This window comes from Cyprinus carpio, chromosome B12 (genome assembly GCF_018340385.1).
Source record: "Cyprinus carpio isolate SPL01 chromosome B12, ASM1834038v1, whole genome shotgun sequence".
Taxonomy (NCBI): domain Eukaryota; kingdom Metazoa; phylum Chordata; class Actinopteri; order Cypriniformes; family Cyprinidae; genus Cyprinus; species Cyprinus carpio.
Window position 1 is genome coordinate 16,360,678 of NC_056608.1, and position 16,942 is coordinate 16,377,619.

Genomic DNA, 16,942 nt, shown 5'->3' on the forward strand with positions numbered 1-16,942 from the left:
TGATGCCAAGTAGTTAATCTGGCATGTTCGGTTCCCATATATTTCATATCTAAAACAAACAGCTGCACTGCAATTTACATTTCCCATACATTTATTATTAAATCTCTTTTGCTCTTATAGCTTGCCTGCCAGTGATTATTATCCCTCTGTCACATGTGCCTGAGGTCACAACCCCTGATGTAGCTCAGTTTTTTTAATACAATGTTTGTTTTATCATTTGTTTCATTTGTTTCATGCATATCAATCTCAATATGAATCCTTTTTAAATAGACACATACTGCTTTTTTGTAGGGAAAATAGAAACTCAGCAGGACAGTTCTTTTCCTAGGGAAGCATCTGGAACAACTGCCATTGGTTTTTGCATTTAATGTAATTACAACAATAAAACACTATAATAAAATGTAGTTATGTCCTGTAATGTCATGATATCTAGGGCTAAAAATCCCAGTTCAACCATTTCTGTCCAGATAATCAGACTGAACCTCACAAGGCTGAAGTGTCCTCTTTATGGGCCACCCATGGCTAAAGGACTGCATTGAATTCTGCTTTATTGCATGTTGTAAAATTCATGCAGAGGTGAGGGACGTGTCCTTGCTTGTGGAGAGGTGGCTGCGTTGGGGTCTCGGCACTCTGTAGCATAAAAGCTGACCTCCTTCACCCTGAGGCTCTTAAAGCCCTACTCGATGGTGCCCATCTGATGTGATTATTGAATGTTTATTCCCCTTTTCTCTCATTGTTAGTGCACTTAGAATGATTAATTACGCCAAGCTCTCTCGCTGACATCTCGTCTCACTCTGGGGAGAAAAACATGCACTCCTTGCTCCTTCCCCCTGTCTCTTTCTATCACTCGCTGCCTCAGTCCTCTCCATTCAAATCAAATTCAATTCAGAGAGCACTCCATCTGCCATCACAGCCACTATATAATAACAACTACAGCCATGGTAAAATAAACAACAAATAAATAAGAACACCCATAAATTGAAAGAATAGTTAAAGTACGGTTTAACCCAGACTACTCAGTAAAACATAATAAGATTTTATGTGGGTAGCACTTTACAACCTTCCTGTCTCTTTCTATACCCCGTTGTCCATTTCTTTTTTCATCCCTCTGTCTTTGTCTCAGTTTCCTCATTCTGTTACAAAGCTGCTGAGTTTGACATTGAAAGGGGTATCAAATCACTAGACCACCACTTATCTTTCACATCTGTGGTGTGAAATTCTTGACACAGAAAAAGCCCATTTATCCAAATAAACCTGTGTCTGTGTTTAAACATGCATACTTCAATTAAAAAGCTGTGAACTGTCTGTCCACTATGTAAGCAATCCATTTAAACACCCAGAATGAAGCATCCACAGATGTCCATCCTTTATACCAGCTGAGCAGCCAAAAGGGAAGGACAATACCAGCAGGCACGCTGTCTCCATTCAGATTTAGCCACCGAGTTGCTGCCACCTGACATGCTGTTCACGAACCAACAGTTTTTGTTTGCGATCTGTTCCATTATCTTGACAAATCCGTATTTAACTGCTTACCTGTTAACTATACATGTGCCAGTTACTGGTATATTGCTGTAATGAACATGCACTGTATTGATATTGTGGGCATTTATAGGGTTAAAATTCGAGATATGTTATTATCCAAATTGTTAAAATTTTCTGGTTAAAATTTATGACACTGTGTGTATGCCGCATAAAACTTTGGTTAGCAAAACAACAGATGTGTTGAATGAAAATGCAAATTTACTCTGAGTTGGTGGCACTGCAAAACTACAGAAATACAGTGGCTACCCTGGCTGCTCTGAAACACAATGCAGCTGGTCAACTTCCTGTTTATGACACTCATTTTTTTTTTTTTTTACAGATAATAAAGGAAATCAAACAATTTCAGATATTTTATATTTAGATTATTCTTAGGTACTCGCTGTTTTTTTAGTTTATATATATTTTTTAAACATTTTAATAGGGACTAAAACATGATATGAAAATTTTTGTAACACTATGCAACTAACCCTAAACAAAATCTTAATCTTAACCCTATAATATGTACATGCTGTTAATTTACTTACTTAGTACTTAAAAGTATAATTACACTGTAACACTAATAAGTGCAACCAAAATTGTATATCATCACATGTGTCTTTTTCCCCCATTCATTTTTGTGATCAGTCTCATCTTGACACAGCCTCTCCTGTAGCAGAGACAATGCTAAGGTAGTTTGTGTAGGATGTTTATATTCTTGAGTGAAAATTAGTGTATTTAAGCATGTCATAATTATATAGTCTTACTTAGTTAACATCCTTCAGATGTTATTTGGGCGTTAAAGAGTGTACGAGGGTACATCCTCCCTAAGGCCAGCGAAAAGGAGAGGAGACAGCTTCCTGGATTAACACTGTGTGTCGAGATCTGACAGCTTAATCGCAACTGCTTCCTCGGAAAAGAAAGAGCTTGATAAGAAACTTGAAAAAGAGGATATCGTCATCATTAATATGATTCATTTTGTCAAGTCATATCCCTTAATACCCCTACCAGGGTCTCCAAGATCCTACTCCTGCATTATACATCTATGTCTTTATCATTTGTCTTCAGTGAAGTGCATCGAACTGTCAGATTTTCCTTGGTGTGAAATAGACACATTCTATTTATTAATCCTAACACTGTAATTCTCCACTCTAGCTCTCTTTCTGCCATCCTTCTAGACATTTACAGGCAAATAACTGTGATAAAATAACACAGCATGTTTTAAAATGTAACTTTTAATTAACAGATACAACAATATATCACATTTACTTATTATGAACGTCCTCGGCTAATATTATGAGAAACTGGGTTTTCTCATTACCACTTTTCACTTTATAAGTGCAATAAAGGTGATGGAAAACAATTCCAAATCGCACAAACAACTGATATTGGAGGCACCCTCTCTGTGCCGTGAACATTAAATTATAAATAGGTTTTATTACTGCAGTACTTGGACACAACTCTATATTATCTGTGTGCATATAATGAACACCAAAGATCTGTTACTATGGCAATGACTTGGAACAACAATCCCATTAGTGGGATTGATAAAAGGCCAAATGGAAAAAAAAATGATAAAAGAGAAAAAGAAGGAGAGAAATAGCTCCAATAATATGGGTAAAACCTCTGATTACATTTACCGGATGTTGCTGTACTGAACATTAGCCTGTGTTAAGCCTTTAGCCTGAGGTAGTGGTGGTTATTTTTAAAAAAACATTATTACATTTGAGTGATGAAGAGGAGGCAGGCAGGTCTGTCAGATGAAGAGGGGCTTGGGGAGCAGTAAAGAGAACCACTGGTAGAGCATAACACTAAACGGATATTCCTGAACATCTGCAAGTTCTCATGGCAAAACACCCTCGGATTTACAGCCAGAGATGAGAATTGTCATATGATTCTGCTTCTGATTTCTCCTAAGAATTCTGGTTTCTCAATGGTTCTTTTAAAATGGTTCTATCTACTTCAAAAATATTTTAAATAAATAAATAAACAATACGGTTCCAATTTCAAACAAAAGGATGATTTTAATGATTAAATATTTATATCAATATTTAATTATTTAATACATATTTATTATAAAAAAGACTTGTTTAAACAAACATAGCGAAAATTGATGGAAATTAATTAATCAATTAATATGCAGTAATTAACAGAATTGAGCTAGATTATGATGCTAACTTTGCAAGATCGACAGTTATTGAACTGAATTACATCAATATTGACTGAACTGACTGAATAGTGACACCACTACGATTTGTAAAGCCATAATTGATTAACTTTGCAACATTGACAGTTATTGAGCTAAACTGAAGCAAATGTGAACTACACTCTGACATGTAGTTGTCTACGTCACAATGTGGGAAGATTTGCATAACACTGCCCAAATGTTCATGCAAAGAAAGAAGGCATAACTTTTATTCTTGCTGTTGCCGCAGCCACCATGTTGTGGAGTCACTGTGTGTTTCATTGTGAAAGCGAAGCTACTTTGTTTGGCGTTCCAAAAGAGGACACAACTAGAAATCAGTGGTTAGGTGGCATTTACAACACTGTTCCAGAACAGTTCAACCCAAATATTCTGATGTGTGCTGCACATTTTATGGAGGATGAGGACTTTTTCCTGAACCAGTAGCCTACAATGCGTCTGTGGCAAAAAGGCTATTTCTATAAAGCTTGGCAGTTATAACTTTTCAAATCTGAAGAATGTACCATGAAAAATTAGACTCCTGCAAACATTTTTTCTGAGACTATGTCTAGTCCAAATGTCTAGTCCTAAATACTAGTCCTATGTCTAGTATTTACCAAATGTATTGAAGGGTTTTACAAACTATTTTAGTCATTAAACATACCACTGCACCGGATCTTCTTAGTAAACCGGTCAAACCATTTCACCAAATCGAACTGAATCGTTTGTAATGGTTCGCGTTTCCAGTAAGCACTAATCCACAAATTACTTAAGTTATTTGGTTTATAAACGTGCCTGACACTCCCTCTGATGCGAAATAAACCAATATCCAGAGTTTTTAGTTACTCCTAACAGTACATTGACTGAACTGCTAAAAGAGAACCAATGATAGGATGTGTACGAGCAGAGCAGCTGCACTGAGTCTCGTCCTGCTGGGAGATGGCATCACAGTATTTTAAGGGGCGTAACATATCCATCAAACACTTGAGGCATTCGGCCAGTCACAACGCACTGGATAGCTGGCCAATGAGAGCACACCTCGCTTTTTCAGACCAATGAGCTTTGTAAAAATTGACGTGTTTCAGAAAGGTGGGGCATAGAGGAGAAACAATCATGTACATTATATGGAAAATGTGTTTTTTGAACCGCATAAACACATTGCATTACAACAAATACACAAAATAATGTTCTTTTTAGCAACGTTATATGACCCCATTGAGTCCGGACTTTGGCTTGGCCACTCCAAAAACTTGATTTTGTTTTTCTTGAGCCATTCAGAGGTAGACTTGCTGGTGTGTTTGGGATTGTTGTCCTGATGCATAACCCAAGTGTGCTTGATCTTGAGGTCACAAACTGACGGCCGGACAGGTTTTTATGATAGAGTCCAGAGTTCATGGTTCCATTAATTATGGCATGTCGTCCTGGTCCTGAAGCTGCAAAGCAGCCCCAGACCATCACACTACCACCACCATGTTTGACTGTTGTTATGATGCTCTTTTTATGAAATACTGTGTTGGTTTTATGCCAAATGTAATGGGACACACACCTTCCAAAAAGTTCAACTTTTGTCTCATCAGTCCACAGAATATGTGCCCAAAAGTCTTGGGGATAATCAAAGTATTTTTTGTCAAATGTGAGACAAGTTTTTGTGTTCTTTTTGGTCAGCAGTGGATTTTTCCTAGGAACTCTCCCACGGATGCCATTTTTGCCTAGTCTCTTTCTTGTGGTTGAATCATGAACAGTGACCTTAATTGAGGCAAGTGAGGCCTGCAGTTCTTTAGATGTTGTTTTGGGTTCTTTTATGACCTCCTGGATGAGTAATTTTGGTAGGCCGGCCACTCCTGGGAGGGTTCACCACTGTTCCAAATTTTACCCCTTAGTGGATAATAGCTCACACCATGGTTTGCTAGAATCCCATAGAAATGGCTTTGTAACCCTTTCCAGAATGATACAAGTCAGCTACTTTGTTTCTCATCGGTTCTTAAATTTCTTTAGATCGTGGCATGATGTACTGTTTTTTGAGATCTTTAAGCAAGCTTCACTTTGTCAGAGAGTTTAAGTGATTTAAGTGATTTCTTGATTCAACTGGTCGGGCAGTAATCAGGCCTAGGTGTGGCTAGTGAAATTTAACTCAGCTTTCTTAAATAATGTGGTTAAATCAGTTCTTTCATGATTTAACAGGGGGCGATTAATTTTTCACGTAGGGCCAGGGAGGTTTGGACAGCTTTTTTCCCTTAATAAATGAAATCATCATTTAAAAACTGCATTTTGCATTTACTTGCATTATATTTGTGTAATATTAAAATTTGTTCAATTATCTGAATCTTTTAAGTGTGACATATATGCAAAAAAAAAACAAACAAACAAACAAACAAAACAAAAAAAAAAACGGGAGGGGGCAAAAACTTTTTCACAGCATTGTATATTAATGTGAAGCTGCTTTGAAACAACCTGTATTGTACAAAGTGATACATAAGTAACTACGTCTGGACTTACTAATCATTTTTCACTGTCTTTTCAGAGGCACGATTATATTTTGATAAAATAATATTGAAAAATAACTACCATGTAAGTTTCACATGTTTGATTCACTAATAAATATCTATTTATTAAAATCATTTCAGAAATTGGACTACACTTGCTGAGCCGTACTGTATGTTTTTGATACCACAGTAAAGAACCTACTCAATAGCATCATTTGTTGAGGAATTGGAGTATTCTGGCTGCACTAAATTTACGAAATGAATATATGACAGAAAATTGGGCGTACGGCCGTTTCAATGCAAAACTTGGAATTTATCAATATAGAGGTGAGGAGTGGCTACGATCAAATCTCATGTCTGGTCTCAGCTCATGTAGACAAGTTTTTGAGTTAAATGAAGTTCTGCGCAGCATAGTAAATATGGTGGAGAATTGTAGAATGACAGCATTTTTTTTCTTTCTGACTATCAAACGAAGCTCACTAGTCCATCGTTAAGCCGTAAGATTAGAATGTCTTTTTTTTTTTGTGTGTATGAATTTTTTTTTTTCTGACTATCAAACGAAGCTCACTAGTCCATCGTTAAGCCGTAAGATTAGGGTTTTATACAGGGCTTTAGCTTTATATGTGTGAACAGCAGCGTAAACAAGAACATGAGGATTCAATCTTCGCATCATGCACCTGCAGTGCTTCTGTGAAAGGAGAAAAACTGAATGTCTACAAAAGGAATAAAATAAATAGCATCACACAAAATATATAATAGGCTATAATATAATTAAAAAAAACCCATGTCATGACCCCTACAAAAAAACGCTGTGCAACAAGTATAGGTTACGCTTGTTTTTGTGACACCCTTAATGCATTTTCTTTATTTTCTTTATATCTTTATTTGATATGATCCATCTGATCGTACAGGCGTCTCACGCACACACAAACAACATTAGTTCTTCCCTGACATTTCAGCCATTCATCATCGAAATAAAATGCAGTCAACCAAACATAAACGTTAAACTGTTTATTTTAAAAGGTCCACTGTAAAATCGGGCATGCAGCTCTCAAACAAACATTTTTGGGCATGTGAAGGATTTTACACGGATATTAGAACGTGAATGAAGTATAAAGCCATATTTACACTACATAATGAATAATAGTTATGCAAACAAATGTTACAAATATGGCAAAAATGGAAACATTTGGATTCTTGTGGTATGAGACAGGCTTGTGAGCCCAATGAAGTTTCAGTTTTGCTTGACATTTGTATGCTGATTTGTATGAATGCCAGTATAGCCTAATTTCTGTTGTATTTGATATTTTAATATATAATTTTATAACTACTTATTTTTCATTCTTGTTCTGTTCTGAATATCGTTAAATTTAAAGTTACATTTATTTGTTAAAGTTATTTGTTGTAGAGTGAGGGGAACTAAATAGGGTGTTTATATTTGCCAGTATTTTAATATACATATAAATTAGGCTACATAAATTAATGTAGCCAGCTTGTTTTCAATTACATGGTTAACGGGTGTTTTTGGAGTAAGATCAATTTCTCTTTCATGAGATTACTTCCTCTTTTTGTCCGGGTTTCGTTTCTCTGTGTCTTAAACTCTAGGGGCAATGATTTTAAACCAGGGTGTTTTTAGGGGCGTGATATTCAAATGACGATTGTTTTCTGCTGCCACATTTATCAACGTGCGATCATTCGTACAATGAAATTGGCGGCATACGAATGTTTCAAGAATCACATGTGAACTCTGTCATAAGTTGATTTGTGCGCACGGATCTGCTCTCGTTTCTACGAGATTTATCAATATGTTAGATTGATAAATGATGCTCATTGTCTCTGATTCACTAAAATGAACCGTGATTTGTTCAGAAATTGGACTACACTGACTTAGCTATATGTTTTTGATTTACAGAAAAGAAACCACTCAATAGCATTGCTCTACCTCTTTGATTCAGTAAAAAAAGAACCGTTTCAATAGAGTAATTCATTCAGAAAATGAAAACACTGTCTGAGCACGGCTCATAAGAGATGTTCTTTTGCGAAATGATAGCACTGATTGCACTGTAGCTTTAGTACCTGTGCTGTGGCACCATTTCATACGTATTGCAGGAATACTTTTAGGGGCCATTCGCACTGAATGCATTTTTGCTTTCTACTCATGACTGCTTTTACATTGTTCTTCTACGCAAACATGTATTTATTATGGTACCAGTAGAAGCATGCATATGCAAAAACCATTAACAGAACATCATTCATTTTAAGCACTATTTTAAAATTAAACCAGTTCTCAACCTTATTTATAGCACTTTTCTTAAAGAAAGCCATGCCATGAAACTTTAAACCATTCAATAGTTCATACCGTATATTCATTAATGACAGATTTTTTTATTTGCAGCAAAATTCTGTGCTGAAAAGCAGTATCTCACAGCAAAAAATACCCTGCAATTATTTGTTTCAAGCAAAGCCACTTATCTTTGAACGAGTTGGATGCATCAAACTCTTCAGGTTAAGTCATTTAGCCATTCCAACGTGGCGGATCAGTGTTCTAATTATACCCTTGAAATGCTGGCTTTTAAAACAACTATCGCATGTGCCAAGATTTCCAAAATAGACCACATCGTTCAGCATGACTCCTCCTTTCATCTCACATCATTGGAGTAATTTGCACTCTGTAGTTTAGTGATTTTCAGCATACGTTAAGCCAATCCAGTGCAGACAGTCACCACAGCCTTTGTTTTTGTGCATTTGTACATTGATTAGTAACAAAAGGTTATAGCTACTCTAAAAGAAACATAAAAAAAAACAAATCTTAGAGTTTGTCGTTGTCATTGAAGAAATGATAAAGATGGAAAACCACTTTAATCTGACACACACACACACAGATACAGATGTTGTGTTTGTGTACACCTGCCACTGTTTCGATGATGAAGCACTCTCCCTCATTCAAACAGAAGGCCATCTCCTGACTGTCTTGGCATGGCTTGAAGAACTCTGAACGTACGGTTGAGGTTGTGGGGGCAACTGCATTTGAAAGAGACACAGGAGGGCAAGAAAGATTAGGGGGGACAGAAAGAGATTAATCAAGATTAAATGCATTTAATTCAATGAATCAAACACTAATAATCCATCCATTTCCATAATGTTGTCTGAGTGATTTCTCAATATTATGGCACGAATGGTGTTAATTGAATCACATGTTCAAGTAGGATGGTTTCACAATCACTCCACTGATTATGGCACGAATGGTGTTAATTGAGTCACAAAATTCTAGAATCTATTAAAGTAGGATGGTTTCACAATCATTCCACTGAGAGAGCTATATGGTATATAGATTATATTGGTTTTATAGGTTTAAACATGGATTTTTCAAACCTTTTTATGCCACTCCAGCTGCAATGGACCATTTATAAAAACTAGGCAGCTAGGCAACAACAAACATTTATAGAATTACACATCAAATATACATATTATTAGCAAATAGTGTATATATATATATATATATATATATATATATATATATATATATATAACAGATTTTAATAGCAGTGTGCGTTGTTGAATTATATTATTAGCAAATAGTATATATATATATATATATATATACACACACACACACACACACATACACACACGTGTGTAAAATATGATACGTGTAATAAAATAATTATATTGTGCAATAAAATATTATATTTAGTTGATACTGTTTTTTTTTTTTTTAAAATATTATATTTAGTTGATCATGTATTTGCTCATGTACTCATTTAAGTATTAGATGTATTAACTTACAGCTATGGCTGACAATACAATAAAATTAATAAATGAAATTAATCATAACAAAAAAAATATATATAATTATTTCGTACAATAGTTATGTGTAATGTGTGTCTAATATTTACTAAATAAAATTAGATATGACTGAGACCCCCTGTTTGAAAAATCCTGAGCTATATAGCTATTTTTTATAATATAGCATTGGACCATCATTTCTACAAAGGCAATAATCAAACGAGTTGAAACAATGCCCGCCCGCCCTCTTTAAAGCAGCTTTGGGAATTCTGATTCATTGTAGAGAAACAGTTTGCTCTGATTGTTCTTTTAAACTAACCAGGATAAATCATACATATGTGCATGCCCTCTTTATCACAGAATATATGTAGAACTTAACAAGAAGGGGACCATAATGCATTGGCTATTTAATATATTTAATTAGTGCTATTTATGAACATAATCAAGACTCAAGCATAATGAATCAGGATGCTGGTCAAAGCTAAACAGCCTGCATTAGCACCTTCATGTTGTTCTCTGTTTAAACTGCAGTGATAATTCACATAAACAGGACTGCTGTTTATAAAAGACAACCTGCACCTTTTAATCTAAATCAGAATAGGGTTAGTCTGAAGAATCCGATTCATCTGACCCTTCCTTCAACTGACTTCAACATGGACATCAACATCTGCTCTGCTGTTAGCAGTCATTATGAACACAAAACCAAGGCCTGCGGCACCTGGTACATGTTTACACAGTCATACCATCACCAACCATGTCCATAAGCAGAAAACAATGCACTGAAAGCATGCACACACATAATTTCCCAGACATCTGCCACAAGATGAAATAAAGCAGAGACATTCAAAGACGCCGCTGTAGTCTTCCGCTGCCAGCAGAGGAGGCAGTTCAAGCATGCGTCCTACTCAAAAACAAGGCAATCCAAATAGCACCAGTCACCTGCAGTAACACAGGAAAGGTCAAATCAATCTGTTGTTCTCATGTATTGATGGATGAATCTCGGGTCACTGGTGCAGAAGACGATGACGGATTACAAAATTGTTGAAACGAGAAAAAGAGAACAAAGATGTTTTGTTCGTTTGAGAAAGCTGCGATGGATGACTCCATTACATGGAGTCACACTGTAGCTAAAAGCAACTGCTTTGCACCATAAACAATACAACAGCGCCAAATGCCTTATCCTAGCCCTCAGACAGCAACCGACTGGATTTTTCATATCCTCTTGTTCCAGTGTCCATAGAAGGGGGGGCTCATTATAAATCATCGGAAAAGCATCGATCAAATGACCATTGATCTGCACATTTTGTTGTTAAAATGGAGGATTCTGTTGGGTAGATTATTAGTCTCATTTTTCTCCAGAGTGGCATTTCAAAGCTGACTGGTATACTGCTGCTGACTGGCCAGTCGTTTAGCAATCAGCAGTTTACTGTGTGACCCAGGGCTACTTATGGACTGATCTCTCACTACTACAGCTCTAATATAGGTGCTCATAAAATCTGCCATATTGAGTAAATCCACAGTCGATGACTGGATGAACATGCAATAATCATTGGACAGGACTATATTAAAAGGGGAAAAAAATCCTGTATAATAAACACATGATCTCAAGGGGGGTGGCGGAAGTGCTCTGCAAATTAATGAACATTGCAATCGATGCTCTGGGATTCAGAAGCGCTTTTAGCAATCAACTTTATTTTAGAAGAGATCATTGATGAGTTTATTAAATCAAAGGCACAGAATGCCTGCAGAGACAGTTCTGAAGCATAGCACCCACAATGCGTGCTTTATTCTTTTGCTTTTTATTGGCAGGTTATTGAAACAGAACGGAAACCCAGAGCACGTGGGCGACGACCCCCACCATCCAGCCTAATTAAGTCTGCAGGGAAGTAATGATTTCCTCTGCCCACAACGGGCTTTGCTGTAAAGACAAACTTTTACAAATGTCACAAAATCTAACGTGGGCAGGTATTGTACAAAGAAATGAATAAAGACGACTACCCAGATCCCATTCCCTGAGTTTGCCATCACCAGTTGGGGCCATCAGAGGAAAAACGAGCACATTCACACTGTGCACCTGCACTGTGGGACTCGAGAGTGCTCTCTGCACATCAGACAATGTGGTTTCATGGGCGGCCAGCTCATGCATGACATGATAATTGCTCAGCTTCTGGTTATTTAGTGATAAATCCTCCCCTCTTGTTATTCCCAAAATGCTTTGTCATAACATTTGATTCATCCCGGCTGCTTTAAAATTAGCCTATTTTTTCTGGAAGGCAATCTACACAAGTAAGTCCCTTGATAAGGTGCATGAAACAGTCTTGCAGCAGTTCAAAATTGAATCAGAAATCCCTGTGGGTTATTCGTCTGAATAGATGATATGTGATGAGCTAATGGACAAAAAAAATAACATGTCCACCCTTCATGCATGCTGAACAAGGTAAATATATGAATAAATCCTGCAGTGGGAGCTAATGTAAAAATGCAGCTTATAATTTAAAGTACTGGAGTTCAATTACAGTGGAGATTCAGTCAGCTAACAATTAATATCAGATCATTTCTTTTATATGCATTAAGAGCACTAAGTAAGCTATTTGAATCTACTGCCACTTAAACAAGAAAACCCTTTATCCTCATTTTTATAACACACACACACACACACACACACACACACACACACACACACACACACACACACACACACACACATATATATGTGTGTGTGTGTGTGTTATAAAGATGTGGATAAATAGTCTTTGGACTTTTTCTTTAAAAGAAAGTAAAATGATGTGTAGGCGTCTAGAGTGGTTTAAAATGAATTGTTTTCTGAACTGGTTCATTAAAAATGAAGAGTCCCACCAAGCATATCACTGAAATGAATTAGACTTTCCAATGCTTCATGTGAAAGAGAGAAAGAGTAGTGTGACGTGACATACAGCCAAGTGTGGTGACCCATACTCAGAATTCATGCTCTGCATTTAACCCATCCAAAGTACACACACACAGCAGTAAACACACAAACATCGTGAACACACACCCGGAGCAGTGGGCAGCCATTTATGCTGCGGTGCCCGGGGAGCAGATGGGGGTTCGGTGCCTTGCTCAAGGGAACCTCAGTCGTGGTATTGCCGACCAGAGACTCGAACCCAAACCCTAGGGTTAAGAGTCAAACCACTAGGCCACGACTTCAAAGGCAGGTTAGGTAGGCAGGTTAATGCATTAGATTAACACCTTAACCACACAACCCTAAAAACCGCAACTGTCTATATGTGTGAACATATATATTCTGAGCCAGAAGAGCAAAAATATTTATCAGTGTATTTGGGGAGACCAGGGGCAAATGTAACACACAAGATTTCCTCAGTAACAGTGATGACACTTTTCAGCATATGCTGTATTCAGTAGTGTTCTCTCTTTCAGCCTGAGAAAAAAAATCTTGTCACTTTATATAAAAATCTGACACCCAGTATTTTTCCTGCTGTCTAATGTTTGATGCCTTCGAGTTTAAACATGCGTCTTCTTTAACGATAGGTTGTTGGTTAAATGTTGCAAACACTGTAGCTGGTAGCTACCATAGGGTTGTGGAAAATGCAACAACACTAGTTCTGAAAGAAATTAAATTACCGAACTTAAAGTGTTTTTAATGCACGATTAACATCATTTCATTAAAACTATCAAGAGTACTGTTCTACTTAATTAAACAATTACTTTTAGTAAGAAAGATTTTTCAAATAATAATTACCTAGGTCCAACTAACTGTACACAAACTATTTCTGACAGCTAAAAGAATTAGTGTCAGTATAAAGGAGAAAACTGTTCAATATTATTAATAAGTATTAAAGCAGTATGATATTAGTCCTCATGTGAGGTGAAGTGGACAATCACTGTGATAGGGAGAATTGGTACTCTATCTCTACACACACACACACACACACACACACACACACACACACACACACACACACACACAGCTGATACATTTGTAATAGCCCGAGAGTTTTGAAGAAAAATGTAAAAATGTTTTTGAAGTGCAATTGCCTTGGTCTCCCCTACTTACAGCAGATTAAGATTGTTCAAGTAGCTTTTAATACAAGAGCAAATCATACGCGGTTGTTCCACTAGCCAGTTCTGCACACAATGTCTTGTATTATAAAATCTATGTAATATAGCAGTTCAACAACTCAGCTGTGAAAATAATCAACCAATTTAAAAATCGCAGCAATCCCTAACTCTAATTTATAATTCCCTGGCGTTCACTTTCGGTTTCTAGTCCCAAAACTGAAGAGATGAATGGAAAAAGGATTTAAAATATTAAAAGCACATCACTATTAATCATCTCCATATCTGACAAACCATGCATATCCATGTGTAAAAACACACATGCTTTCTGTCACAGCAGAGACAGCCATGCACATTTACATTTGTAACATTTTCCTGAAAGCCTTCTTGTAATCACCCTGCTCATTAGTGTGCTTATGCGCTGGCATATCTCTGGGGAGACACCAGAATGAGCAGAGTTCTTCTGTGCTGTTTACTGCACTGCACATCAAACACTGCACACACACAGAGCTGGAAGGTCTTCTGGGAACCTGGGCTTAGCTTTCGCATCATGCACCACTGCCCACTGCCCTGCTGCTCTCTCCTGAGTGGTGTAGTGAGGCAGGGAGTCTGTGTCTGACCGCTGAGCGTACAGAGCTTCTGGGACACAAGCACCACACAGAAGCCCCGGCAATTCTGTGGTGCTTTGCATATTTTGAATAATGTATGTTGATATATTAGAATAATTATGTAGGAAACTGTATCTGGTCTTCACTACCAAAAATAGTTATTAAGAGCATATTTTTGTGGGTCAAGATCTTGGATTATACAATATTTAGTTCTGGTCCTCTAATTTGATTGGACAGTGGCATCCATGGATGGCTGATATACAGTTCAAAAGCACTGGGACATTTCGCTGTTTGTATCATTTCACTCATATGCTGGTTAATAGTGTTTCAGAACAGAGCATGTAGGGCTATGAAATCCACACCCACCCCCCCCACTTTATTCTTTTCCAAATTCCATTTTTTAAATTTTTTATTTTTTCTGGATTCCCTTTTTTTTTTCTTTTTTTTTTTCTTTTTTTTACATTTTTAATGCCATATGAAATGTTTTATTTTTTTCTCAAATTTAGGTTTATTCTTACCAAAGTCTGTTTCCCATTAATTTTCTGGATTCCATTTTAATGGTTTCATTAAATACTAATAATCAAAAGCATCTCTAATTAATATATTAAAAAAAAATTTGCGGCTTAATATTGAGTAAATGACTCATTGACTCACTCTAGGACAGTCTTTTGTTTCATTCCAGAATGAATCAGTGTTTTGAACCAACTGGTTCAGTAAATGACTCAGTGGCTAACTCCATCATAAATGAATCAGTGTTTAAAATGAATTGGTTCTCAGTGACTCTCCCATACAGTCAATCACCTGTTAATTGCTGGAAGAGTCAGTGTTTTTAAACACAACATTTTAGACTGGAAGATTCAGTGACTCACACCATTTACTGGTGTAACGGTGTATCTTACAGAAAGAATCACTGAAAATATTCTGTTGGGCTGTTATATCATCTCTCTTGGAATGCTGTTCAGCCAAATTCATCAAATTCATCAAATTTGAGAAACAGAACTAAATGTATAATGTTTAATTATAGGATTACTGCTGCCATCTGGTTACTCAGAGATAAATTAAATGAACTCTCTATACGAGTTGATTTATCTCTTATACGTATTTCACTATGTACAGGCCAACGACAAAAGTCACCTACGCACATGGTCACCTTTGACAGCCTCCACCTTGCTTTTCCCTCTCACAACTACCCATTGGGGCCACCTGTCATGGACAAATGGAGGTTAGTGGGGGGACTTGTGCGTAGAAGCGTATGCCTTTACTGTCAGAGTGACGGCGGGCAATGAACGCTTCTGCTTACTGACAGCTCATGATGGCTGTATACACATACATCTGTCACACAGTAACAGCGTGCCCTGTCCTTCACCGGTCAGGATGACAGGCCCTTGGGGCAACTTTCTGCAATAAGCCTGTTTTCTGAACACACAAATAGTATTGGCGAGTGAGAACTGATTACATTGCAAAAAAATAAATACTGAAGCTCAATGGTCTTCATAACATTCGCTTTTGTTAATGGATCCTGAATGTCTCCATTCTTTCTCCTGTGTCGAGGGAACAGTGCTCTGCTCTAAAATACTTTCCTGCACAGCAGGAGTGTGCTGATACCGAATATACAGAAAAAGAAATCATGTTTTAGCTGAGTTGAGGTTTTCAGTCTGAAGTTAATGTGATGAAAGTAATACTTCATGTACTAAAAGAATTGTTAATTCAGTTGTGAAGCATGTAGGTTTTCATATTGTATGCAAAAATATTTGCACAATTGATTTTTCGTCTATAAAAATGCCCTTTGACCAGCCCAACATGGCAACATTGGCTCAACCGTGAGGCATGAGGTTTATGGAAAAAACCTTATGTTTGGCCACCAAATGGCAGGCAAGGGGTGTGTTAAAACCAGTAATTCTTACAGAAATTTGTATAAAATTTCATATGCAAATTGAGCACAAATTCTACAGCTGTAGTTTTTTTTTTAATTCCTTACAAATTCCATGTTAACCTACAGGGTCTTTATGTGTGAGAAAACCTGCAGAAAGTCAAACTCACAATAGGCTACTTTAACAAATGGAGAAAAATGATGAGTACCAGTGATCGCCTGAAACACAGTAAGGTTATGGATTAAGTATATAGATCTGCTAATGCCTTTAGTGTTGCGAGAGCATTTTTGCTCTGTCCTTTGAGCATTTTCATTATGCTAAGCAAATTAAAAGCTTTCACCTCTGAATTACAGTGAAGATGAAAAAGATGATTTACTTCCAAAAAGGACGAAGCTAGAGATTGCCACAGGGCTTACTTTTGTAAGATATGATGCTACA

General features: G+C 36.9%; 1 protein-coding gene across 2 annotated transcripts in view; it reads right to left on the reverse strand.

Moving 5' to 3' along the window:
- nrg3b (neuregulin 3b) overlaps positions 1-16,942 on the reverse strand; it is a 135,920-nt gene that overhangs the window by 47,422 nt on the left and 71,556 nt on the right. For both annotated transcript variants that reach the window (XM_042735663.1, XM_042735662.1), the window contains exon 2: positions 9,077-9,204. In XM_042735663.1, coding sequence (XP_042591597.1) covers positions 9,077-9,204 — 128 coding nt within the window. The remainder of the gene's footprint in view (positions 1-9,076; positions 9,205-16,942) is intronic.